This window comes from Anas platyrhynchos, chromosome W (assembly GCF_047663525.1).
Source record: "Anas platyrhynchos isolate ZD024472 breed Pekin duck chromosome W, IASCAAS_PekinDuck_T2T, whole genome shotgun sequence".
NCBI classification, from domain to species: domain Eukaryota; kingdom Metazoa; phylum Chordata; class Aves; order Anseriformes; family Anatidae; genus Anas; species Anas platyrhynchos.
This window is the reverse complement of record NC_092620.1, coordinates 13835341-13859024: the sequence shown is the minus strand read 5'-3', so window position 1 is coordinate 13859024 and position 23684 is coordinate 13835341. Positions and strand designations below refer to the sequence as shown.

General features: G+C 53.6%; 1 protein-coding gene across 2 annotated transcripts; it reads right to left on the bottom strand.

Annotated features, from left to right (window-relative positions):
- Positions 1-4213: 4213 nt before the first annotated feature.
- LOC119714323 (maestro heat-like repeat-containing protein family member 7) lies at positions 4214-12437 on the bottom strand. Of its 2 annotated transcripts, XM_072030580.1 has the most exons (9): positions 11008-12437; positions 10782-10919; positions 9390-9504; positions 9119-9259; positions 8414-8590; positions 7760-7915; positions 6570-6671; positions 6055-6157; positions 4214-5500 (listed from the first exon to the last, which is right to left on the bottom strand). In XM_072030580.1, the coding sequence occupies exons 1-9, from the start codon at positions 11685-11687 to the stop codon at positions 5310-5312; spliced, it is 1803 nt and encodes a 600-aa protein (XP_071886681.1). In that variant the 5' UTR covers positions 11688-12437; the 3' UTR covers positions 4214-5309. The 2 variants fall into 2 exon arrangements, with proteins under 2 accessions (XP_071886681.1, XP_038025578.2); XM_038169650.2 differs by having other exon boundaries at positions 10782-12437.
- Between the last annotated feature and the right edge of the window lie 11247 nt (positions 12438-23684).

Sequence of the window (23684 nt, the reverse complement as noted above, 5' to 3'; positions counted from 1 at the left end):
ATCATCCTGTTCAACCACTGTAGCCTGATATTTCAAAAATCTTTGTGGGGAGAGCCAATGTCCACCTTTTGCTTCCAGTACTGCAGATACCGTATGGGATACTAACACAGTTATTTTCTGGCCCAAGGTAAATTTTCGGGCCTCCTGGATGTTTAGTACTACGGCCGCAACCACTCGCAAACATCCAGGCCATCCCTTTGCAGTTGTGTCCAATCGTTTGGAGAAATAAGCAACTGCTCTACGGTATAGACCCACGTCTTGTGCTAATATTCCCAGGGCAATCCCCTGCTTCTCGTGGGAAAAAAGGTAAAATGGCTTACTCACATCTGGGAGTCCCAAAGTTGGAGCTGACATCAGGGCCTTCTTCAGTAGCTTGAAAGCTTGTATTGCTTCCTTGTTCCATTGAAGGCATTTCTGTTCAGTAGTTGTGAGTGCATACAGGGGTTTAACAAGCAGTCCGTAATTATAAATCCATAGATGGCACCACCCGGTCATACCCAAAAAGGTCCATAGTTCCTTCACTGTTTGTGGTCTTGGAGTTTGGAATATTGCCTCTTTTTGAGCCTGTCTCAAGGTCCTTTCCCCAGTAGTGATTTCATATCCCAAATAGGTTACCTGTTGTTGTACTACTCAGGCCTTTTTCTTAGATACCCTGTACCCTTGGAGTCTGAGAAAGTCTGGCAGATTCACCGCCCAAGTCAGGCAGGTGTCCCTTGTTCTAGTAGCAGTCAGAATATCATCTACATATTGCAGTAATTTCCCTTCTCCTGGTGGGGCCTCCCAGTATTCAAGATCTTTCGCTAACTGACTTCCAAATATTGTGGGGCTATTCTTGAATCCTTGGGGTAACACCGTCCAGGTGAGTTGGGTCCTACGCCCACTCTTGGGGTTTTCCCATTCAAATGCAAATATTTTCTGGCTGGCTTCATGGAGAGGGAGGCAAAAGAAGGCATCCTTTAAGTCTAAAACTGTAAACCAGGCTAGTTCTGGTGTTAATACAGTTATTTATTGCCTGTAGATCCTGGACCACCCTATATGACCCATCCGGCTTGTGGACAGGTAATATAGGGTTATTAAAATTGGATTCACATTCCCTCAACAATCCTACTTTCAGTTTTATTATTGGTCGAATTCCTTCCCTATCTTCCTGCTTTAGAGCGTACTGCTCGATCCTTACTGGCTGCTTTCCCTCCTTGAGTCGAATCTCAACACGTGGGGCATTTCTAGCTCTCCCAGGTACATCAGTAGCCCATACGCCTGGGTATACCTGGTTTACGACTTCTTCATTAACTCGTCCTTCCATTGGAAGGTTGACTAGGGCTAAACTCATTACCTGTATATATTGTTGATCACTTACCTCCAGAGTAATCTCCCCTTTTTCAAATTTTATTACTGCTCCTAATTGCTCTAATAAATCTCTACCTAAGAGTGCCCATGGGGAGTTAGGCATATATAAAAATCTGTGTATGCCCCATTGTTTCCCTAACTTGTACTTCAAAGGTTGACAAAAATAAGCCTTTTCAGGTTGATCGGTTGCACCTTTTACCCTAACATAATCATTCCCTAAAGGCATTAATGCTTGATTTAGAACCGAATATGTTGCCCCCATATCAATGTTATTTTTGGAGTGGTAATTCGTGTCAAGAAAATGGTTGATATTAATAAAGAAGGGGAAGATTTGGGAGAGTGGCCATGGGGGTTGGAAAGCCCAGTGGTTGAGATAACATTAGACTCTTAACGACGAGGCCATCAGGAATATAAAAGAGTTTAGAGGGAACAAAGAAGGGTGATTCAGGAGACTCCATGCAGTCTCGGGTTTCTTGTTCTCCAGCCATTGAGGCATGGAAGTTTCTGAGTGTTTACTGTTACTGTTATTTGCAAAGTTGTTTGACCAATGAAAAGTTGTTTTGAAAAGAACTGCTGTGGAGAGAAGGGTATAAGAGGGGAACCTGCCCTCAAGATAAAAAAGGAAGGCAATGCGATGTGATGAAGTTATGATCAATAAAGAAGCAGAAAAAAGGAATGAAAAGGAGCAGGCTGGTAGAATGGAGACAAGGACGGGAACAGGCACATTGATTGCTTCAAGAAGATGGGTTTGGCCAAAGTCAGCAAACTGCTCAGAGAAGCTCGTACAGACAGTCGCGAGAAATGGGCGCACTGGAGCTGGAGAGAAGCTCAAGCTGAGAGAAGCGGATCTGTGCACACGACTGCCTCTCGCTCGTCAGCAGTTGCGCATTATGGGGAATCATACGTCCTTAGGAACAAAGACATATGTCAATTGTCAGCGTTACTGCCCTGGTAACCTTAGAGCTTATTCTCCTTATTAACAATCGGACAGTTTATGAGCCTGAAATATGGGACCAAATTGAGGTCAAGGTGTGGGACTGCAACTGAAAATGACAAGGTTACAGTGGGATTGCTCAGCACCTGGCGAGCAGTCTCTGAGGCCTTAAAGAGCACTGTGGGCCCACAGTCAGACACGTGTGGTTTGCCAGATAGTGAGGGAGCTGCGGGCTCCTTTACTGATCCGACTGCTACGCCATCGGCCCCTCTGCTGCTACAGCCATCAAAGGCTTTTGCTGTTACGTCCCCTGTTGACCTGGTCATGCCTTTTGACCCAGGCCTCATTGGCCTTGAAAAGGAGACGGATATGTTCTTCTTCGATATGGGAAGAATGGGATACATAAGGCCTGAAGGTCAAGTTGCTTGACAACTTGGAGAGAGACGTATTGTTCAAAAGCAATGGAAAATGGAGACTTGTTTGTAAACAAGAAAAGGAATGGAAAATGGAGACTGTTAAGTCATGGAACTTAAAGGATTCTTTGTTACCTTTTCTGATTGTATAGACATACTTGGGTTTAGTATGTAAAAATAATGTTCTGTATATTTAGAATGTTCGATGTTTGTGTGTGCATGTTGGTGGAGCGTAGACTCCCTGCACACCCAGCGCTGTTTACTTGCCTTTTATAGCTTTTATACCTTTTATAGCTTTTATACCTTTTATACTTTTTATAAATATTTGTTTTATAAATATTAAAAAATTCAGATTGAGTTGAGACTTCATTTATAACATCAATAAGAAATTTCACTTCCATTCCTCCCCTATCTTCATTATAACCAGTGGAGGAATCCGCTAGGGTAGATTCCCCAGGTCCCCGTTATTCCTACCAAAATCAGGGGCTGATTACCCTAGGAAAAGGCTAGTCAGTTTGTTCTCTGAATCCGAGTGTTCATGTCGCGCGCTAGACATCTCTATGTGGCTTATCGACCTCCCCGGCCAATTGGCTTACCTTAATTAAGGTATACCGTTTGTCCGCAACCACAGGAACTTCCTATATCCCTGCAGTGAGAGGCTGGGAGAGGAGCTCCTCCGAGAGAGAAAAAGGGTATCGGGGCGCGCCTAGGAGGACCGCTCCACAGTCGATCCCGAAGCTGAACAGAGTCCTCCTGCCTGGCTCGCCAAACTCATGCGCAGAAAAGACTCCACAACCATAGGGTTGCGATCCTGGGGTATCATGGCATACCGCTACTTGTGTTCGGGGAGCTGGTCAGAGCACCCACCTCCATTTCTGTTTATGGTGGCTGAGTTTGTTCAAGTAATCCCTTAATCCTTGACTTGATACCTGTCCCCTGCTGGTGGTTCTGCGGAGTCCTGCCTTTAGGCACAAAGACCCAGGACCAGCCCTTCAGAAACCCACACTGGCCACTTCTGATCCCTCCGTTGTCCCGCATGTCAGCTGCAGCGCCTTCCCTGGCCCTGGCTCAGTGCTCATTACAGCAATGGCTGACATCCCAGGAGAAGCCAGCCCGCTCTCTTTGGGCGCTACCTCAATGCATGACTTTGCTCACTTTGGCCCCTCCAGCTCTCTCCCCACTCCCGGTGCAAGGACGGAGTGAGAGAGCAGCTGTGTGGTGCTCAGCTGCCCACTGGGGTTCAGCCACAGCAGTCCTTTTGGGCAGCCAGCGTGGGGCACGAAGGATTTGAGATAACAGCATCACTGGCAATCACCTGATTTTCACCTACGTAGAAGCAAGCAGCTCCAACGCAGCCGTGTACCTACTGCTCCATGGGATGCTTCTATGCAGTCTAACCCCTCATGGTTCTGAACTACCCCTGCTGATAAGGATGTGACCTCCTGTAGCGCTGAGGTGATAGAATCTGCCGGAACATTAGTAATTTGCTCCACTGTAGCGGACGTTTAGTATAGCGTGTTGTGTTAAAGGCTAAGGAAGTTTGGCAGGACCTAAACCCCCTTGCGTTCCAACTTGTCCTCAGATATCAGAGGGGCTGGGGGTGGCTGGGTTTGGATTGTGAGCGATGTCCTGTTTGAAACTATAAATCCGGTTGTATTCAATAGACTAAATTATCGTGATCATGGATGCACATATAGTGTAATACACTTTCAGTCTAGTAAATGACTGGTGTAGTTTATTGGAGCAACACGAGCACAGGTTCTTTTGGATTGCCAGTGATGAAGACCCTGTCTGCAAAGCACGTGCAAATACCAAGAATATGACTAACACAACCAACTACATATACGTTAACTTGTGGAACAACTCTATAGAGGATGTTAGGTTTCCCAGGGAAGCACTCGCTATAACTGAGGGTTCAGATCTCACCCTGTAGGCATCCCTGTAGGGGGGAAGAGAGGTTCAGCACGGCAGCCTTCGGCTGATGCCAGGAGTCAGCGACGTCCTCCCGACTTGTCTGCGGTGGTGTCTTCCCTGACATTTTCCTCTCTTGAGCCCTTTTTTTACTATGTTCCTACTTTTAGGTAGTGAGTGACTCAAGTCATATGCGCCTTTGTTGTGACTGGTATACATTTTCCTGGCTTTTGTTTTTGCTCAGGGAAATTCAGAGCGCGTGCTCAGTGAGAGGTAGTTGCACCTTGGAGGCGGGTAGCCTTGGGGATGGAGGTGTATTTTGGCACTGTAATGAGATTATAATGAGCAAAGTTCATCCAGAGGACGTGAGTAGGTTGTCAGTTAGACTCAGGGCTGGCCATGCAATCTATCAGTTCCGTACCATCAGGCTCACTCTAAAATCGTGCTGTTCCTAGCAAAATGGCCCGAGGCCCAGGAAGGCCGAGGCGGTGGGTTGCTCTAACACGCTGTGGCCAGGGAAGCAAAAGCTTTCCTTCCTCTTGCTTTCACAGCCTAGCAGAGCAGCTTGGTGCCGTGGAGTTTTCTAACCGTTCAGTTTTCACACAAAAAAATGACACGTTCAAGCAGTGAAGAAAGAGGGCTGTTTCTTTGGGGAAAGTCCAGCAGAGGGGTTACTCGGCGGGGCCCGAGGGCTGGAGCTGGGCTCAGCACTGAGCACAGCTGCAGCAGCACAGCCAGCCAGCTCTCGGGACACGGGGCCTCCTCTCCCACACCCTCCGGAGCCGGTAACGTAGTGCTTGCAGGCTGAATGTGGAGGAAGTTCTCGGAACCAGGATGGTTTCAGTCACCAGGGAGGAGACCGAAGGGCTGCTGTAGCCCTCCATGCTTCTCAGGGCTGACATGGAAAGGAACGGAGTGGAGGTCAGAACCCGTATCAGTGGGAAGCACGCCCAGGAACCCCTCCTGCCAAGGCCACCCCACCTCCTCAGCTGGGGCAGGGGTCGCAGCTCACTGCCCAGGGTCTTTTCTCCTCCCAGTCAGTTCCTGCTGATACCCCACTGCCCTCACTCACCCTCGATGATGTTCTTTAGCTTCTCCTCGCGCCCATCCACCAAGTGCTGCCCGGCAAGCCCTGGCTACACACAGCCCATCACAGATCCCGCTGGCCAGCTCGCCCCAGACACAGTCCCCCCCTCAACATCCCTGCCGGCTTGGCCATGTGTGCCCAAGTGTGACAACACCCAAGGAGGCTGCGAGGCACCCGCTAAGCTTCCCACCAGCAACCACTGCGTGGGCAGGGGGTGGGCGAGGGCAGCAGGGAGCCCCCACAGGCACTCCAGGCCCACTCTGAGCAGGCAGTGCTCTGCAGCCATGTGGCTGATTCAGCAGCAGCTGGGGCTGCGGCCAAGCTGCTGTGGGGCACAGAGGGCCCATGGGGTTGTGACTCACCAATGAACCTGATGGCTGCCTCTTGCAGGGGCTCCTGGGGGCTCCACAGGTATGGCAGGCTCTGGCACAGGTAGTCATCCACTCTGCTGCTGTGCCCCACCAGCTGGAAGAGAATAGTACGTGTGGATGGGGCTGGTGCAGCCTCGCCCCTTGGCCAGGCCGGCCCTGTACGTGGGACTGGCTTCCCCTGCTGGGATAGCCTGATGCCCAACCAGCAGCCAGCTGGTGCTGGGGCCAGGCTTTGGAGGGAGCAAGGGGCAGGGTGCTGAGGTGCCACCCCACTGCCAAGGGTCAGCTGTCGGTATGCCTGGGACCTGGGAGAGCGACGAGGCTGTCGAAGAGCCTGTACTGCTATGTGCTGGGGCGTGGGGGTAGGGGTGCGTGTATGGCTGCAGGCTGGGGGCTCTGGCCTGCAGCAGTGGCTAGAGGCAAGGGTAGCCACCCCGCACCCTGGGCCAGGGCTGGCAGGCCTTGTCTGGGCCAGGTTTTGGGAGCCCTCGGGCAGTTGTCCTTACCAGACACTTGCCAATCCTCTGTGGCTGCGCTGTCTCCAGCAGGTTCCTGAGCTGCTTCCACTTCAGGAGCTTGGCAGCACCAAGGAGGGCTTCCCGAGAGGCCTGCAGAGCAGCAGAGAGTGGGAGATGAAACCACTGCGCATGGGACAGGCCCTGGTTGTCCCGCACCTTGGCGAGGCTTGGGGGCTTTCCTGGCCCTTGCTGGGGAGGTGCAGCAGCTGGGGAAGGCATCTGCCAGAGGGTTCAGTGCTCGGGCAGAGGTGTGGGGCAACCACCAGCTTCGGCACTTCATGCTGCTGGGGCTGCAGGACAGAGGTCCCCCAGAGCTGCTTATCTGCAGCCAAGGCCAGCAGGCAGGTGAAGCGCTGCAGTCACTGAGGCACCAGGGCAGGAGGCAGCCAGGGACACCACGCACGGGGACCCCAGCAGGCTGTTCCCTAGGGCCTGGGCTTCAGAGCCCGCCACCGCGGACACAGGGACAGACCCCTGCCCTGGCTGCAGCTTCCTTCCCAGGCTGGTGAGGCTGGCAGCCATGCTGGCTCCTGCAACCCCTGGCAGGGGCTGCACCCTTCTGCGTGGCCCAGAGCAGCCTGCAGGCCAGGGTTTCTGCAGTGAGCACGCTGGCGGCTCCAGGGTGCTCGTGCCCAAGAGAGCAAAGGAGCATTCAGCCTAGGCATCTGGCGGGTCCCTGTGCATAACATGGGGTCGACAACTGTTGGGCACCTCACCACTGGCCTCAGACACCTGCAGGCACACCTGAGATGCCTGTGAAAACTCTAGTGCCTAGGTATCTGTGGCTATGCAGCACTGCTGAGCACAGCTGGGAGCAGGCAGGGCAGGTCTGGAAAATGTCCATGCCCACCTTCTTGGCCCCTGACAGCTCTGGGGCTGCAGGAAGCCTCCCAGTGGGCTTTTCTGTGGAGGGCTGCATGCGGGGCTGGATGTGGGGCAGGGAGAAGCCCCTCCGCTCTGGCCCTCTGTGCGGGCAGAGGCGTAGTAGGGGCAAAATGGCTGTGGTGGGCCTGGTGCAGGCACAGAGGGGCTCTGCACCTTTCTTTTGGATTCAGGAGCTTCGGCCCTGAGGTGAGGCACATTCAGAGGGAGCCTTGCTAACAGCCCGTGCCCCTAATGCTCAGGCCCTCCTGAGGGGTGTTGCCCCCTCAAGTGACTGCTCAGCTTAGTGTCCCCACCTCAGCCACACGCTGGTTCTGGTCATGCAGGTGGAAGAAGAGGGGGAGGACGGTGCTCTGCACTTGCTTCTCCATCTCCATCTTATGGGTGCCCTCTGCAACCTCCATGGCATACTTGCAGAGAAGGACGGAGAGCTCTCTCATGCAGCTGGATTCCTGGTGAGACAGAACAAGGGACGACCTCAGTCCAGGCTCTTCCGAGCTCACAGTGAGCAAGGGGTCGGTGTGGCAGACAGGGAGACACGCTCCTGGCTCTCACTCTGCAGTGAGCTGTGGCAGGTAGGCCAAGTGTGTGGGCAGTGCAAAATGGCTCAAGACACAGGAAGGGCAAGGCAGTGGGTTGCAGATGGTCCACCCTGGGGCTGGCAAGGGGACACATGGCAAGAGGAGAAGCGGCCATGGGCAGCAAGGGGCCGAGGAGAAGTTGCCATTGTGGAGCACACATCTGCAGGGCTCTGCACAGGGAGGGGCTGCCCCAGCAGGAGAGCCCAAGAAGCACCAAGCAAAACATTTCCAGCACGTGCCCAGGGATCGTGGTGGGCGAAGAATTCGCAGGCCAGTGAGACACGCGGAGAGGGACGCACCACCCCCAGGCCACATTCACGTGCCCCGTGGCCACGCTAGCCAAACCTCCTGCTTGCCCACCAGACTTACGTTTTCAAAGAGGGGCAGGAACCTGTCAGGCAGCTGCAGAGCGATGGGGCCAGCCACTTGCCCATCTGCTAGGCGCAGAGTGTTGCGGAGGACAGTCACGGCCTTCATACTGATGTCGCTGTTGGCATCCTGCACTTGCTGCATGACCTCTGGCAGCAGGTCTTGCAGAGTTACTGCCTACATGAAACACAGCAGTTCTGTTCCAGAAACACCGAAGACCATCCTGGCAGAAGCCCTTTGCTTACAGCAGGCACAGCCCAGAGCAGAGGTCTGTCTCCAGGAGCGTGCTGAGGCCCCTTGAGACAGAAGGCTGCTGCCTTGGGTTGCAGAAGCAGCCACTCGTGTCAGCCTGGCCCCGTGCGGGGGCTCATCTTCCCAACCTCAGCAGGATGACTGCTCTGGGTAGAGTGCTCCTGCAGCTGAGGCAGCCCTGCGCTGGCTGGCCTGGGGCCTGGCATTGACCTCTTTCTGGCACAGCAGGAGGTGCCTCTGAGCGGACACTGGTGCCGCTCTCCTCGTGCTGCACAGTCCAGGCAGGGGCTGCCCAGAAGCGCTCAGGGGCTGATGAAAAAGGCAGTGAGAGCAGTGGAGCCACTACCGCCCCTCCCGATTCTTGGCAAAGTCCAAGCAAGCCTCTGCGGGCAACAGCACCTACAGCCCAGCCCCAGGCAGATGCCGCCACTTGGCCCAGATGCCCCCACGCACCATCTTGGGTCTCGTAGACAGCGTGACGAGGCTTGTAACCGCCATCCTACGCAGCACCGAGGACTGACTGCGCAGGTGTGAACGAAGAAGGTCCAGGATGCAGTCATTGACATGCTGCTCAAAGTCTACGCAGTCCAGCAACTGAAAGACACCCAGCAGCCCAGTGAGAGCCTGGCCCAGCCGGCAGGACTCCTGGCAGCACGCTGAATCTGCCAGAGAGCCCAGAGTTTCAAGGCACCTTGGAGAGGCACCGCTTGCTGCTAGGCCCTACCTCCGTGAAGACAGCCACGGTGGCGATCTCCTTGTGCTTCTGTCTCTGGCAGAGACCTCTGACTGCCTCTTCAAACACCGAGGCACAGCAGAGCGGTGCTTTGCTTCGCAGAGCCCTGGCCAGGGGAAGAACGCATTGGTAGTACCAAGCCGGGCAAACAAACTTCCTTGGGACTGTGCTGTCAGCGCTAGCTGTTATCCCATGGGCCAGACCAGGGCAAGGCTTGCATTTCTGCACTCTGCTTCAGCAGCTGGTGCCATCCGCTTGAGGAGAGGCCGCCCGCCCTTCACCATATACCTTGCCTTTGCAAACATGGAGGGTGACGAGCACAGATGTGCTCGATTCACTGAGAAACGCCCTGCCTACACACAAGTTGTGGCCTTCCAACAGATGCCATTTCCTGACCACTTTGGATCCCCAGGCCACTGAGCCTTCCCGCGCTCTCTGGCCACCCTTCCGGCTCCTCTGCCACACAGCTCCAGTGCAGGCTGTGGCACTGCCTGCAGAGCCAGCCCCAGCACTCTCCTGCACCACTGGTCCCCGAGGAAGGAGTGCATTGGAAGGTGACAGGTCCTGCGAGTCCTCCTCTTGCACTGGGCAACAGCAGCCCTTCACTGTGATAAATTAGTAGGGGTTTGTTCATTGTCCTTGAGAATTTAAAGAATCTACTGAGGAGATAAGGTTTCACAACTCACGGCATTGTAACATGGGGACAAATGGGGAAGGGGGGTTGGGTAAATATCCTTGTTAAAACAAAGATTCTGTAAGATACCACCCATCCACCGCAAGACATCTTGTTTTGCCCCCACCTGAACACAAGCACAACGCGTGATCACCGGAGGAAGAATAACGACCCCCAACAACAGACTGCGCAGCCTCAGAACAAGTCTCGACAAGTCGACAAGGCGACAGGTCTCAACAAGTCGACAGGTCTCGACAAGTCAACAAGTCTCAACAAGCCGGAACTTCAATGCTATAAAACAGCAACACTGGAAAGGGGAAGTTGCGTGCCGTGGTGGAGTGGAGACTCCCCAGCCGCCCAGCGCTGTTTTGCTTGTGTCTGCTTACTTGATTAATAAAATAATTTCAATAGACCAGTAAATTGTGTGGTCTAACTTATAACATTCACCAAGGAGCTCTCAGAGGCAGCAGCATGGAAATCATAGAATGAATCATAGAATGGCTCGGGTTGGAAGGGACCTTAAAGATCAAAGAGGCCACTCCCCCTGCCGGTCTCTCCTGAGATCCCTCAGTCACCAGCACTGAGGGTCAACGCTGTCCCTCGGACCCCTGGGGACACCTCACCAGCCACGACGAAGGGGATCACGTGGGGCCCTCCACCTCTGGGGGAAGAGTGCCAGGGGAGACAAGGACAACTGATGAGGCGCTCACCTAGTCAGCACAGCAACACCTGTGTGGAAGGTCTCATGTCTTAAAAGCGTGTCCCAGCCACCCTGCGTCTGGATGTCTTCAACCAAAGTGGCACCCCCCAGGTGTTGGAAAAGAGCTCTCATGGTCATCACCGCAGTCCTGCATGCAGAGCACAATGCGCGTCACACGTGGCACCCCGGCCCTGGCTCCGGCCTGGGGCACAGACCTGGCAGAGGGGATGGAGCACCTGAGAAAGCTGCCTGGAGGCCACATGCACTCCCCCATCTGACTGCTGCTCCTGCTGAAGTCCTGCAGTGTGCACTCATGGATGAAGGAGATCTGGAAGAGCATGGCAATGTAGAGCTTGTGGAAAAGTGACTGCGCAATGTTTTTGCTGGAGGGCAGCTGGAAGATCATGTTCATGGCACTGGTTACCTGCAGAAAACAGTCAGGTGCAGCTCTCAGTGCACGGATGTCCCTGCAGCACTGCCAGAGCTTGCGGGTTGGGGGGTGAGGGAGGTGGGGGTGAGGCATCGCTCTGAGCTGACAGAGGCACTGGGCCAGAGCCCGCTGCCTGGCTGCCTGGCCTGGGGCCCAGCCCCAGTGGCTCCCTGGGTTCGGCTCTGCTTTGTGGCATGGGCAAGCCAGCTTTTCGTGTCCAGAGCAAAGGGCCCAGCAGGCCCCGGGGGTCTTGCCAGCTGTCCTCAGCTCCCTGGGCCAAACCTTGCAGCCTGCTTGGGCCAGGCAGCCGCCCTGCCCGGGGCTGCCCAGCAAGGCAGGAGCAGGCGGGGAGGGAGGAGGACAGAGAGCGGCAGGGCAGGGGTGGGCTGCGTGCCTGTGCGCAGTGGGGCCCCAGCAGTGCATGTGGCCCTGCTGGGCTCTGGCTCCCAGCCCCCCTGACTGGGGAGCCCCGGGGGAGGCTGTCATTCGGGGACAGAGGAAGAGGAGAGGAGGGGATGGGGAGGGGAGTGCAGCCCCACTGGGGGTGAGCGAGGCCTGGTCCAGGAACTCACAGCCCAGGAACGGACACAGCTGTGGTGTGGGCCAAAGCCATCGTGCTCAGGCCCTGTGCGTTGCTGTCCTGGTTTCAGTTAGAACAGAATTAATTTTCTTCCTAGTAGCTGGTGGAATGCTGTGTTTTGGCTTAGGATGAGAAGAGTGCTGATAACACCCCGATGTTTTAATTGTTGCAGAGCAGTGCTTATACCAAGCCAAGGACATCTCAGCCTTTTGCTCTGTCCTGCCAGCAGGCAGGCTGGGGGTGCAGTAAGAGCTGGGAGGGGACAGACCCAGGACAGGTGACCCAAACTAGCCAAAGGGGTATTCCATACCATCTGACGTCATGCTAAACAATATATAGGGGTGGCTAGCCGGGGGGAGGGGGCCGGACTGCTCGGGGTTAGGCTGGGCATCGGTCAGCGGGTGGTGAGCAATTGCATTGTGCATCACATGTTTGTACATATTATTAGTAGTAGTACTATCATCATCATTGTACTACTATTATTATTATTATTGTTATTATTATTTTCCTGTCTTATTAAACTGTCTTTATCTCAACTCACGGGCTTCACTTTCCATTTCTCTCCCCCGTCCCAGAGAGGGGAGGGGGGAGGGTGAGCGAACGGCTGCGTGGTGTTTAGCTGCCAGCCGGGTTAAACCACGACAGTTGCATCAGCAGGTTTCTCAGCACGCCCTTTGCAACGCGGGGCTCGGAGATCATCATCTGCCACATGGCCGTGGCAACCCTGCAGAGACAAAGCGTGATGTCGATGGGGCCACCCCAGCCACTGCCCCTTGGCCTGTGCCAGCCCTGAGGGTCCTGAGCTGTGCCAGAGGTGGGTGGGTGGGCCCTGTACCTATCGCACCACGGGAAGACCTCCAGCAGGCCCTGGGCCGCGTGCCCAGGGTGCAAGGAGGTGATCTGGGAAAGGGTCCTCTTCAGGATGTCCAGGAGTGATTCCTTGCTGACCGACGCCAGGCGGTCATGGATGATCTGCATGACCTGTGGCACCTGGAGGAGAGACGAGGGAGAATGGAGCAGAGCACAGCCATGGCCCCAGCTGCCACCAGCAAATGCTTCCCACCTGTGGCTCTTTGCCAGCCCGAATGGCTGTCGGGGACTCCCAAGCCCTGGACCTGGGCCAAGGGGAACTGCCCCCGAGAGGGTAAAAGCACAGGGCAATCTGTCTGCAAACTGCTAACCTCCTCCATCTGTGAGTCTGTGATCATATCCAACACGCGGGCAACCATCTTTGTGTCAGAGACCCTGGGGTGTGTCATGCCCTCCAAGATGGTGAGGATGAAGTCCGTCCTCTCGATGGGGAAGAGGAAGCTGCCAAATACCTGCGAGAGGGAAGACATGTCACACAGCCTGCCTTGGTGGCGGGCTGCAGCTGAGCAGCGAGGGCAGCTCTGGAGAGAGAGCCAGGGCAGTGCTGGCACTGTGCCCCCAGCACAGGCAGGAGCACGAGCTGGCGTGGGCTTGCAAGGGCCGGCCTGGGCTGGGGTGACTGTAGCCTCAGTGGCTGTGGAGAGGGAACTGCCCCGCAGGGTGAAGGCAGGTGGTGGAGGTCAGGGTTAGGGTACACTTGGCGGTGTGTAGGCAGCCAGGCCTTGTGGGTGGCCAGGACAGCTGGACCCGCAGTGCTGACGCTGGCCACTGACACTAGCCTTTGGCTGCTCCCTGCTGAGATATGGTGGGACCCTGCAGCCGGCTTGCTGGGAGGCCGTGACGGACCCTGCCTCCTGCCCGCAGTTCTTGGGGCACTGGTTCATCCAGGTCTCCTGTCAACCTCACAGCCAAGAATCCCAGGAAGAGAGGGGCTCATTACCGTCAGCTTGTTAGCAGCGTCCTTGGGCAGGAAGGTGCTTGGGCATTCCCGCTCCAGCCTGAGCTTCGGATAGGTAGGTGTCATCATGTGGCCTGGGCAGCAAGGCAAACAGAGGGTGGGTGAGTGGTAGGAATGATGGAGAAGCTGCTGCTTGGAGAAGACAGCTGAGAACACCAAGCAGAGCTCTGATTGTGGCAGGGCGCTGTGTCTGTCAAAAAGGGGCACTCTGTGTTGGGTGGAGGGTAAGGGGTGGGCACAGGAGACATGCCAGGGAGGAAATGGGTCTTCTGTTGCAAGGGGGAGGAGGGCAAACCGCCTCGCAGTCTGCAGAAAGGCCAGAGAGTTTGGTCCGGCTTTCTGCTCTGAAGCAGGAGAGAAGCCCCACGATGCTGCTACTGCTACTGGCTCTCCAGTCCACTGGTTCTCAGGAGTGCTACTAAGCCACTGCCCCAGGGGACATCCTGCTGCTCCAATAGGGGCTGGGGGAGCCCCCTAGGGTTGGTGCAGCACGGCTGCTCCCCTGCTCCACCCTTGGAGGAATGTGCTGCTCTTTCCTCTAGCTGGGGAGGGCGGACAAAGCGGCGTATCACCATGCCTGGTCTTGACTGGGCCCTTGTGTCTGGAAGGTGCTAGCCCACCCCAGCCTCTCTTACACTGTCGCACCATCACGATCCTGTGAATGGCGTAAAGAGCCTCTGCAGACCCACAGCTGATGTTCTTGTCCTCCTCGGCACAGCACAGGGTGAGGCACCCCATCAGCTGCCCCAGGAGTGGCACAGGCTTCGTCTGGAAGGTGCAAACGTTGACTGTGCCCACTCTGTTTCTGAACGAGTCCTGGGGTTGAGAGGATGGACAGTGGCAGCTTGGCTGCGCTAGTGCACTTGAGACACCAGGAAGGGGTGAGGGAGTGCTTAGAGGTTGCCTGAACCACCAGCTCCTTATTTGCATCAGAGAAGTGGGGATCAGGGCCTCGCTCAGACTGGCAATCCTCCCCACGGCATACCGACGCTTTGCCGCTTTCTCGGATCTTGTGTAGGGCAGCAGGGCCTGAGAAGAGAAAAGCTGCTGGTTTGCCTTGGGATGCAGTGGCAGCTCCCGTAGCGGCATCTCTGCCAAGTGCCGGGCAGGGTTTACGCAGCGTGCCCAGGCTTCTCCTGAACAAGAGAAGAGCCTGGAAAGAGGGTATGCCCCGTCGCGGCCTTGGGGACAGACCTGCAAGATAATCTCCAGCGTAGTGGCAGTGTAGTCCGACGAAGTACACACCAGCACTTCCAGCACGCTGTCCAGAGATTTCAGAATCTGTAAGGAAGACAGAGCGGGTGGTGCTTTTTTGCTGGTCCTTCCTCATGGGAAGCTGGCTTCAATGCCTGCTGCCTGAGGCAGGCCTCAGCTGCCCAGTGGTGCCGGCAACCTGCCCAGTGCTCTCCATTGTCTCCCTTCCCGGCTTTTTTCCCTGAAGGGAGAGAAGCAGGAGCTGGAAAGGGCTTTGTGCACTGCATGCCATGACTGCCCTCTATCCCTGGCTCAGCAGCATGGGAGAGGGAGAAGATGCCTCCACACAAGCCTTGCCCACCCAGTACGGGTCCCACCTGGTGACCCCAGGCCCTGACATCTACAGTCAGGCATCTGGGCACTGCTCCTAGTGCCAGCCTCCAACGGGCACCTTCTCTCCTCTCCTTGCAGCAAAAAGAACCTAGCACTGCTGTCACAGCATCTCGGCCGCTGCATCAACGCCATCAGCTCTCTTGCTTCAGAGAGGGAGAGGGGCAAGTTGGATGCTTCACTTTATGCTCAGGTAAGCACCGAGTGAGCTACAGAGGTAAAAACAGACGGGGCCCTTGTGGGATTATTCTGGGTTATGCCTGCGTTCACGAGGGGAAGGGTCTGGGGTGCCTGCGAGCACAGTGGGAGGGGTCCTGGGTTCCTGGGTGGGACGGTTTGACACTATATAATATACTGTCACGCAGCAATAAATTGGCTTACGGCACAGAACGCTGGTCGTTGTGTCCGTTTGTCCCGGGCTTTTCGGTCGGGTTATCCGACATATGGTGACCCCGACGTGATACGATACCCGACGTGAAACCGGTTGGCGTGAGTTAGGCGCGGTGTGTACGTGCTAGGTATGTGGGTGGCCATGGGGCCTGAAGTCGATGAGGTGGTGAGTACTGTTAAATCCTTGGCCAAGGATGTAGGGATAACACTACGAAAGAAGGACGTACAGTCCCTCTTGTTCTGGGTGACACGCCGGAATCTGGCAGAGTCTCCTGTCCATTGCTTGAGACAGACCGTTTTAGAAACGGTGGGACGGGATTTATTTGATAGCGCCTGCATCGGGAACAAAGAGGCGCTGACTTTATTACCGACGTATGGGTCGGTGTGAGCGGTTTTGGAAAAGGTAGCCAACGTGACATGCCTGTGGGCTGCTGTGCACCGCATGCTTTTGTCTGATGGGGACGGTGAGGATTAGCGGGCCCCTATGGAGCTGCCGGTAAATAACAATCTAAAGGAGGGGTCAGGGCAGGTGAAGGAGGAGGCTTGATCGGAAGATGAAAATAATGAGGAGCAGGAGAAAGAAGGTGGGAACCCCCTTGTGGCCCCCCTGATAGTTCGGTTGGATCATGAAAAAATAGCAATGCCTAGTGCTCCCCCGGCGGAAGGGAGTGCGGTACATACTTCATCGGACGGGTCCTTTTGGGGGGTAAATAAGAAGGGCTCCCTTATCCTATTCCCTGCCGGGGGTCCAGAAGGGGCAGGGGTGGCATCTGGGCAAGCGCCGGCGTTTTCGGGCTCCCTCCGGCTGTCGCTGTATGCAGCCCCCCCCGCGTTTGACCCTGGAGAGCAGGAGGGGGGGGAAGCGCGGGTGGAGTGTTTTTCGGAGTGTCGTGGTTTAACCCGGCCGGCAGCTAAACACCACGCAGCCGTTCGCTCACCCTCCCCCCTCCCTCTCTGGGACGGGGGAGAGAAATGGAAAGTGAAGCCCGTGAGTTGAGATAAAGACAGTTTAATAAGACAGGAAAATAATAATAACAAAATAATAATAAAATAATAACAATAATAATACAATGATGATAATAGGAAAGTAATAATAGTATGTACAAACAAGTGATGCACAATGCAATTGCTCACCACTCGCTGACCGATGCCCAGCCTAACCCCGAGCAGTCCGGCCCCCTCCCCCCGGCTAGCCACCCCTATATATTGTTTAGCATGACGTCAGATGGTATGGAATACCCCTTTGGCTAGTTTGGGTCACCTGTCCTGGGTCTGTCCCCTCCCAGCTCTTACTGCACCCCCAGCCTGCCCGTTGGCAGGACAGAGCAAAAGGCTGAGATGTCCTTGGCTTAGTATAAGCACTGCTCTGCAACAATTAAAGCATTGGGGTGTTATCAGCACTCTTCTCATCCTAAGCCAAAACACAGCATTCCACCAGCTACTAGGAAGAAAATTAATTCTGTGCTAACTGAAACCAGGACATCTATCCACCCCTTATTCCATACCATTTATGTCATGCTCAGGTTACACTCTTTTCCATACATTCTAATTAGTCACCTATAGTAATCATGGTAGTGATAACATACAGTATAATATACTATTTAACATGGTACAATTCAGTTCATGGGCTATTCTCACCCAGTATTAAATCTCCTTGAGGTACACACCGGACCTCTCCGTTCTTTTGCATCACCCACCAAGTGTATCCAGGTCCCTGAGCGAAAACAATTCCACGAATAGGTTTGCCTTTTCCTGAGGCAGGAGTAGCCCAGACTGTTTTACCCAGCATATTTTTTACATGCACTACAGGAACTTTATCCCCATCTACAGTACGTAACAGGTTTGATTGGGCAGGTCCAGCTCGGTTGGTAGATCCCCTAGTATTGACTAACCAGGTGGCCTTTGCCAAATGCGTATCCCAGTTTTTGAACGTCCCAGCGCCCATTGCTTTCAAGGTAGTCTTTAACAGGCCATTGTATCGTTCAACTTTCCCGGAGGCTGGTGCATGATAGGGGATGTGATACACCCATTCAATACCATGTTCTTTGGCCCAAGTGTCTATAAGGTTGTTTCGGAAGTGAGTCCCATTGTCTGATTCTATTCTTTCTGGGGTGCCATGTCGCCATAGGACTTGCTTTTCAAGGCCCAGGATGGTGTTCCGGGCGGTGGCATGAGGCACAGGATATGTTTCCAGCCATCCGGTGGTTGCTTCCACCATTGTAAGTACGTGGCGCTTGCCATTGCGAGTTTGAGGGAGTGTGATGTAATCAATCTGCCAGGCCTCTCCATATTTATATTTCAGCCATCGTCCTCCATACCAAAGAGGCTTTGACCGTTTGGCTTGCTTGATTGCAGCACATGTTTCACAGTCATGAATAACCTGTGCTATAGCGTCCATGGTCAAGTCCACCCCTCGATCACGAGCCCATCTGTATGTTGCGTCTCTACCTTGATGGCCTGAGGTGTCATGGGCCCATCGGGCTATAAATAATTCACCTTTATGCTGCCAATCCAGGTCCACCTGAGCTACTTCAATCTTAGCAGCCTGATCCACCTGCTGGTTGTTTTGATGTTCTTCAGTAGCCCGATTCTTGGGCACATGAGCATCTACGTGGCGTACTTTCACAGCCAGGTTCTCTACCCGAGCAGCAATATCTTGCCACAATGCAGCAGCCCAGATGGGTTTGCCCCTACGCTGCCAGTTGTTTTGCTTCCATTGCTGTAACCATCCCCACAGGGCATTTGCTACCATCCATGAATCGGTGTAGAGATAGAGAACTGGCCATTTTTCTCGTTCAGCAATGTCTAAAGCCAGCTGAATGGCTTTCACTTCTGCAAACTGACTCGATTCACCTTTTCCCTCAGCAGCTTCTGCAACTCGTCGCGTAGGACTCCATACAGCAGCCTTCCATCTCCGATGCTTCCCCACAATACGACAGGACCCATCAGTGAACAGGGCATATTTCTTTTCATTCTCTGGCAACTGGTTGTACAGTGGGGCTTCTTCAGCACGACCCACCTCCTCCTCTGATGATATCCCAAAGTATTTGCCTTCTGGCCAGTCCATGATCACTTCCAATATTCCTGGGCGACTGGGGTTTCCTATTCGAGCCCGCTGAGTAATCAGTGCAACCCACTTGCTCCATGTAGCATCAGTTGCATGATGCGTAGAGGGGACCCTTCCCTTGAACATCCAGCCTAGTACCGGCAATCGGGGTGCTAGGAGGAGCTGCGCTTCAGTACCGACCACCTCCGAAGCAGATCGAACTCCTTCATATGCTGCCAATATCTCCTTTTCAGTTGGAGTATAGCGGGCCTCAGATCCTCTGTATCCCCGACTCCAAAACCCCAGGGGCCGACCTCGAGTTTCCCCAGGTTCTTTCTGCCAGAGGCTCCAGGTGGGGCCGTTCTCCCCGGCTGCAGTGTAGAGCACATTCTTTACATCTGGTCCTGTTCGAACTGGCCCAAGGGCTACTGCATGGACTATTTCCTGCTTGATTTGTTCAAAGGCTTGTCGTTGTTCAGGGCCCCATTCAAACTCATTCTTCTTACGGGTTACTTGGTAGAGCGGGTTTACAATCAGACTGTAATTTGGGATGTGCATTCTCCAAAACCCCACAACACCTAGGAAAGTCTGTGTTTCTTTTTTGTTAGTTGGTGGAGACATAGCTGTTATTTTGTTGATCACATCCATTGGGATTTGACGACGTCCATCTTGCCATTTTATTCCTAAAAACTGGATCTCTCGTGCAGGTCCTTTGACTTTATTCTGTTTTATGGCAAAACCGGCTTTCAGAAGGATTTGGACTATTTTCTTCCCTTTTTCGAAAACTTCCTCTGCTGTGTCACCCCACACAATAATGTCATCGATGTACTGCAGGTGTTCAGGAGCTTCCCCCTGCTCTAGCGCAGACTGGATCAGCCCATGGCAAATGGTAGGGCTGTGTTTCCACCCCTGGGGCAGCCTATTCCAAGTATATTGGACTCCCCTCCAAGTGAAGGCAAATTGTGGCCTGCACTCTGCTGCTAGAGGGATGGAGAAAAATGCATTAGCGATATCAATTGTGGCGTACCACTTGGCTGCCCTCGATTCAAGTTCATACTGAAGTTCCAGCATGTCCGGCACTGCAGCACTCAGTGGTGGCGTGACTTCGTTCAGGCCACGATAGTCCACTGTTAGTCTCCACTCGCCATTAGACTTTCGCACTGGCCATATGGGGCTATTGAAAGGTGAATGGGTCTTGCTGATCACTCCTTGGCTCTCCAATTGACGAATTAGCTTATGTATGGGGATCAGGGAGTCTCGGTTAGTGCGATATTGCCGCCGGTGCACAGTTGTGGTAGCGATTGGCACTTGCTGTTCTTCGACCCTCAGCAACCCCACAACAGAGGGGTCCTCTGAGAGACCAGGCAAGGTAGATAATTGTTTAATGCCCTCTGTCTCTAAGGCAGCTATACCAAAAGCCCACCGGAACCCTTTTGGGTCCTTGCAATATCCTCTTCTAAGATAGTCTATGCCAAGGATACATGGAGCATCCGGGCCAGTCACAATACGGTGCTTTTCCCACTCATTCCCAGTCAGACTCACTTCAGCCTCCAATACAGTCAACTGCTGAGATCCTCCTGTCACTCCACAAATATAGATGGGCTCTGGTCCTTTATAGCTCGATGGCATTATAGTACATTGTGCACCGGTGTCTACTAAAGCCTTATACTTCTGTGCGCGTGATGTGCCAGGCCATCGAATCCACACAGTCCAATAAACTCGATTGTCCCTTTCCTCCCCCTGGCTGGAGGCAGGGCCCCCCTAATCCTGGTCAGAATCTTCTTCGTTTCTGTGTTTGAAGGATTGTCTGCTGGAAGTTGGAGCAGCAAACTTTTCGGAGAATCCTTTTTTCCTGATTGTTTTCTTTTGCAACTCACGTACCCGTGCCTCTAGGGTCGCGGTAGATTTTCCATCCCATTTTCTCATGTCCTCTCCATGGTCTCGTAAGTAAAACCACAGGGTGGCACGGGGTGAGTACCCACCATATCGTCTTCCTTGTGTGGGTGAACGCCTACCCCTGACAGCTGAGACACTGCTTTGTACAGGTGCGGAGGAGAATAATCTCTCTTCAAGTTGGTGAACCTTTTCAGAAAGTTTCTCCCAAGTGTTCTCTTTTGGTCGGTGGGCACTGGTTGGTTCAGGTGGGGAGGACAATAGATTCTCTTCAAGTTGGTGAACCTTTTCAGAAAGTTTCTCCACAGCTGAGACGCAGGCCTGTAAGGAAGAGGAGAGACTTTCTTCGTACTGCCGGAGTTGTTTAGCCGCTTCATCCACTGTGGGTTCCTCATCCTCTTTCCAGGCCATTATTGCCAATGAGCTGGCATATGATGATGGTGCACTCCGTACAAACTTCCGCCACATGGGTCGTGTACACTTGACTTCATCTGGATCTTTGGATGTTTGTCTGAGGTCTGGATCCTCATAAATCACTTCCCGTACGGCTAATTCCCTCAGGTACTGGATTCCCTTCTCCATAGTGGTCCACTTGCCTGGTAGACAAAAAATATCTTCCTTGAAGGGATACCTTTCCCTCACAGCTGAGAGGAGACGCCTCCAGAGGCTGGTGGATTGTGCTCCATCTGCAATTGCTTTGTCAATGCCGGCGTCTCGAGCAAGGGATCCCAACCGTCTGGCTTCCCTGCCGTCTAATTCCACACAATTGGCTCCAGAGTCCCAGCACCGGAGCAGCCAGGTGACAAGCTGCTCACCTATACAGCGACCAAAATCTTTTCGCACATCTCGTAGCTCGCGCTCGTTTAGGCTTCGGGTAGTTACTGTTGCTTTTTCGGCATCCTCATCTTCCTCCTCCTGAATCCTTGATGGCCCAGCGTCGTCATCATCTTCGTCATCTCTATACTTAGTTTTGGCAGAAGCCTTACCTGGATTGGCAGAAGACTCTCTGCGTTCTAAACGACTTGAATTTCTATACCATATTTTCACCTTCTCTACAGGGGCAGCTTGCACTGCTACTGCTCGTTTCTCTGACTTTGTTACAGGGTCTGCCACAGGGGTTGGAATGCCCTCTGCAGGGTCAACTTGCACTGCTACAGCTCGTTTCTCTGACCCCGTTACAGGGATTGGAATACCCTCTGCAGGATCAACTTGCACTGCTACAGCTCGTTTCTCTGACCCCGTTACAGGGGTTGGAATACCCTCTGCAGGATCAACTTGCACTGCTACAGCTCGTTTCTCTGACCCCGTTACAGGGATTGGAATACCCTCTGCAGGGTCAACCTGCACTGCTACAGCTCGTTTCCCTGACCCCGTTACAGGGGTTGGAATACCCTCTGCAGGGTCAACTTGCACTGCTACAGCTCGTTTCTCTGACCCCGTTACAGGGATTGGAATACCCTCTGCAGGGTCAACCTGCACTGCTACAGCTCGTTTCCCTGACACGGCCACAGGAGCTGGAGCAGTTGCAGGAACCGGAGCTGTAGCGGCTACAGGAGCTGGAGCTGGAGCGGCTTCAGGAGCTGGAGCTGGAGCAGCTTCAGGAGCTGGGACTGGAGTGGCTGCAGGAGCTGGAGCGGCTGCAGGAGCTGGAGCTGGAGCGGCTGCAGGAACTGGAACTGGAGCAGCTGCAGGAGCTGTAACTGGAGCGGCTGCAGGAGCTGGAGCTGGAGCGGCTGCAGGAGCTGGGACTGGAGTAGCGGCCGGAGCTGGAACTGGAGCGACTGCAGGAACTGGGACTGGAGTGGCTGCAGGAGCTGGAGCTGGAGCGGCTGCAGGAGCTGGAGCTGGAGCAGTTGCAGGAGCTGTAACTGGAGCGGCTGCAGGAGCTGGAGCTGGAGCGGCTGCAGGAGCTGGGACTGGAGCGGCTGCAGGAGCTGGGACTGGGGCGGCTGCCGAGTCCACCGTAGGGGTCACAGTGGCTGTTGGATCTGTCACAGGGCTTGGAGTGGCCGCAGGGTCTGTCACTAAGTTGATAGCAGTATCAATGGCAGCTCGATAGGCATGAGCCAGGCCCCAGCACGTTACAATGATTTGTGTTACTTTGGAACTGCCAGCATCATGACACCTTTTTTTCAAGCATTCTGCCAGTTTTTGAGGATTTTGCCATTGCTCAGGGGTGAATTTCCAACACACTGGGGGTGCCAACTGCTCTAGATGCCTGCCCATATCCACCCATACTCCCTGCCACCCACAACTATCCTGCCTCCGGGCAGATCTCCGGATGAGCTCCCCAAGTAGTTGTTTAACTTTAAGCAGAATCTGAAGTGCATTCAGGAGGCAGAACAACAAGACTATGGTATTCCGAGTATCCCAATAATATTCAATATCTTGGAGAGCTATTTTGACAAGCTCAGGGGATAAGAGGGTGGTGAAGGAGGAAGGCAGAGTAATCAAGTAAGAAAAATTATCTTCCCCTTTTCCCTCCACAGATTGACTCCCTAATGGAAAAAAACAATAGGTATAATTGCTAATAGTTTCCAAGATACAGTTTCCAAAGTACAGAGTCGACGATGTTACTGAATACAAATAACAAGTTAGAGTCATGACCACATATTTCATCGTCTCATAAGCCATTGCTACAACACACAGCACCATAATGATCTGAAACCAGGGCCCGGAGAGGATAAACAACACGACAGAGAGCAAATACGGAAAATAATGTACTATAATACTCAATTTGGAAAACAGGCGCAGCAGAGTTGAGATTAAAGCAATCAGCATTATGACAAGTGACTATTAAGCAGGTCTAATCCTTACACCAATTTTAGTTTAACACACTCTGGTCAGATCTGCCGTTATCTCAACCTTTCGAGCCCCACGTTGGGCGCCAAAAAGACTGTCGTGGTTTAACCCGGCCGGCAGCTAAACACCACGCAGCCGTTCGCTCACCCTCCCCCCTCCCTCTCTGGGACGGGGGAGAGAAATGGAAAGTGAAGCCCGTGAGTTGAGATAAAGACAGTTTAATAAGACAGGAAAATAATAATAACAAAATAATAATAAAATAATAACAATAATAATACAATGATGATAATAGGAAAGTAATAATAGTATGTACAAACAAGTGATGCACAATGCAATTGCTCACCACTCGCTGACCGATGC